This window comes from Brassica oleracea, unplaced genomic scaffold (genome assembly GCF_000695525.1).
Source record: "Brassica oleracea var. oleracea cultivar TO1000 unplaced genomic scaffold, BOL UnpScaffold01855, whole genome shotgun sequence".
NCBI classification, from domain to species: domain Eukaryota; kingdom Viridiplantae; phylum Streptophyta; class Magnoliopsida; order Brassicales; family Brassicaceae; genus Brassica; species Brassica oleracea.
Window position 1 is genome coordinate 1 of NW_013618386.1, and position 3,262 is coordinate 3,262.

At 41.1% G+C, this 3,262-nt stretch overlaps 1 protein-coding gene across 1 annotated transcript; it reads right to left on the reverse strand.

Annotated features, from left to right (window-relative positions):
- Positions 1-74: 74 nt before the first annotated feature.
- LOC106321513 (receptor-like protein 12) lies at positions 75-2,859 on the reverse strand. Its single transcript, XM_013759775.1, has one exon. It carries the CDS (start codon positions 2,820-2,822, stop codon positions 159-161), a length of 2,664 nt encoding a protein of 887 aa, XP_013615229.1. The 5' UTR covers positions 2,823-2,859; the 3' UTR covers positions 75-158.
- Between the last annotated feature and the right edge of the window lie 403 nt (positions 2,860-3,262).

Genomic DNA, 3,262 nt, shown 5'->3' on the forward strand with positions numbered 1-3,262 from the left:
AAAAACCACAAAAGATACAAACGGTTTCTTAATTTATACGAAACAATCATCTTGACAAAGATACTCTGGCTTGTACGAAGCAGTGCCTATGACATATTTGCTAAAACAACAACGGATTGACATGCATTCAAAGATCAAACATAAAACCCAAAATGATCCTAACGGTTTCTGCGTTTAGACATACCAATTATCTTGACAAGCCACTCCGGCTTGAATGAAGCGATGACATGACCTATAGCCAATCCAAGCAACAGTCCGGTTCCATACCCTATGGCCGTTGCTTCCCAGTTCAACACGTTTTCTTCTTCTTCTTCTTCTTCTTCTTTTTCTTCCTCTGATTGTTGCATCGGCGGTGCATTAGTCCCGAAGCAACTTTGTTCGAGAGGAAGACCACAAAGCCCTGCATTCCCTTCAAAGGAGGATTTAGGCTGCCCTGTGATCTGTGTTCCTTGTGGTATTTCACCCTTGAGTTGGTTATGAGCCACACTTATGTACTCCAGAAATGAGAGGCTTCCAAGTCCTTTAGGAATAGTCCCTGAGAGTTGGTTGCCAGATAGATCTAATGACTCAAGCTCTGAAACATTTGACAATGACAGAGGAATGTGTCCTGTGAAGGCATTGTTGGATAAATTGAGTGCAATCAATTTCCTCAAGAGACCAATAGATTCAGGAATCTGTCCTTCAAGTCCATTCCCTGAAAAATCAATGGTAGCGTAGGAATTGAGGATCTTCGCTTGCTCCATAGATAGACCCTTGTACTCCAAATCTATGTTATCATCATAGTAATACAGAGAAATGCGGGCGTAGTATCCCATATATATTCCCGCATCTTCATCAATCTGGAGTGATGATGCCTTCCAATTCACAAAGTAATCTAGGGGCAAGCTTCCTGTGAAGTTGTTATATGATACTTCAAGTATGCGCAGCTCAGGAAACGCCAAAGAACCTTGATCAGAAGGAGATATAGTGCCGTAGAATTTGTTTGAACGAAGGATAAGTGCTTGCAAATAAGGAAGCGCCTTGAGCCAGAAAGGAAAGGTGTCTTTCATTCTGTTGTTGTGAACACTTAGAAACTTTAGAGAGGAGCAATTCATAAGAGATCTCGGAAGCTTCCCGGTTAGTCGATTGTAACCAACATCAAGTGTCCGAAGCAAGGCATCATCATCATAGCACATGTCTGGAAGACTTCCTTCCAAGTTGTTCTTCCGGAGATTCAAGATAATGAGAGAGTTTTGTAAATTACTCAGGCATCCAGGAATTGAACCGGTGAAGTTGTTGTAGGAGAGATCAAGAACAGCAAGAAAGCTTCTGTTGCATAATGCAAGAGGTATGTTCCCTGTGAAACTGTTGTTCCATGTCGATAAACCGTTGAGAGAGTGTGGTGGATTAGGCAATGGTCCTTCGAAATGGTTTAAAGCCAAGTCTAAAATCTTCACCGATGAGTTCTCTAAAGCTTCCACCGAACCTTCAAACCCGGTTAAAGAGTTATTAGATAGAGTCACTATGCTCAAACGAGGAAGGTTCCAAAACCACTCGGGGACTTTCCCTTTGATTCTGTTGTGGGAAAAGTGTACACGTGTCAAACTATTAAGGCCTTTCAAGAAGTTTGGGAACTGACTGATGCCGCAGCCCATCAAAACCAATACTTCCAAAGTCAACGGGACGTATGAACTAGTTGGTGATATACTATTACCGGAAAGATCAAGGTAGGCTAAAGAATTGATTGAGGAAAAGAGGTGTAAGTCAATTGGGTAGCTTATGTTTTGGTATGACAGGTCGAGTTTCCTGAGGTTAATAAGCTTTGAGATAGGCTCTAGGATTTGTCCTCGGAATTGGTTACCCTGAAGATAAAGAATCTCGAGTTGAGATGAAGAAGAGGAATTGGGAACTTCAATGGGGTCGGTGAGAGAGTTTCCAGATAGATCAACTTGTGCCAAGAAAGGCATAGTGAGCAGAGAAGAAGGGATGGTTCCAGAGAAGTAATTGTTGGAGAGTTTTAAATCGCAAAGCGTAGTGTAATTCTGGACAAAATGAACACTACCAGTGAGGCTGTTATTGCCAAGGTTCAACACGGTTAGCCGACTTAGGTTACTAAATGAGGATGGAACTTGACCGTGGAAGCCATTGGAAGAAAGAGACAACATCTCTAGCCTGTTGAAATTTCCAAATTCAGAAGGAAGTGAGGAGGAACCTAAGTTGTTGTGAGAGAGATGAAGGTAAAAAAGGTGATGCAACTCGAATAGGCTACTGCTAGGATTTAGAGTTCCAGAAAATTGGTTAAAGGAAAGGTCTAAAAAGGAGAGTTTACTAAGATTCCTTATAAGTTGTAAACTACCCGTAAGTTCGTTTTGGGAAATGTCTAGATAGGAAAGCTGGCTTAAGTTACTAAATGAGAAAGGTACTTGACCAGTGAAGCCATTAGAGGAAAGAAATAGAACCTCTAATTTGTTGAGATTGCTGAATTTAGAAGGGAGTGAAGAGGGAGTGAAGTTGTTGTTAGAGAGATCGAGGTATTGAAGATGATGCAACTCGAAGAGGCTACTGTTGGGTTTGAGAATTCCAGTGAAGCAGCCACTTGCGAGTTCTAGCTTTGTGACCACACCAGTCGTGTTATCGCACATGACACCTTGAAAGTAGTCGCTGCTGTTGCAACCGCCGGATTCAAACTCGTTCTTGAACTGCACAAGCGCTCGGATCTGGTTAGGACGACAACCAGCTATTCCAACATCAAGCGCATTTATCGTAAGGACACTTGAAGCAAAGAGATTACCCAGTACGAGTACCAAGAGAAAATGCAAATGCATACATGACATGTTCATCATGAAAACCTTTTCAAAAAAAAATATTCTTTTAAGAAAAGATACATAGAAGATTGCCAATATATACTATATATATATGTGTGATTATGTGACTACCGAAGACTTGGTCTCTTGGAGTTACGAAAAGTCTTGGTATTTCAAATACCGTATTTGGAACTAACGTGGAAGAGCAATCGGACCATAAAGTGAAATCCGAGTTGATGTTAATGTCTCTAACGTATAATTTATGTTGGACTCAGATCAGTTTGAACCTTCTCATATACGTTAAGGGAAGACGAAAGACCTTTTTTTGTCCTATCAAATCACGATTGCTCCAGATAGGCCTGGGCACGGCGGATATCTAGAAATTTTTCAGTATCCATGTTCGGTTCAATCCCGAACAGGCATTTAGATTTGCGATCAGCTTTGATGAATTTCAAATACCTATAGAAATTTGGATACAC

Excerpts from the sequence above, each read along its gene's own strand:
- LOC106321513 (XM_013759775.1), bottom strand. The coding sequence starts at position 2,822 with ATGATGAACATGTCATGTATGCATTTGCATTTTCTCTTGGTACTCGTA.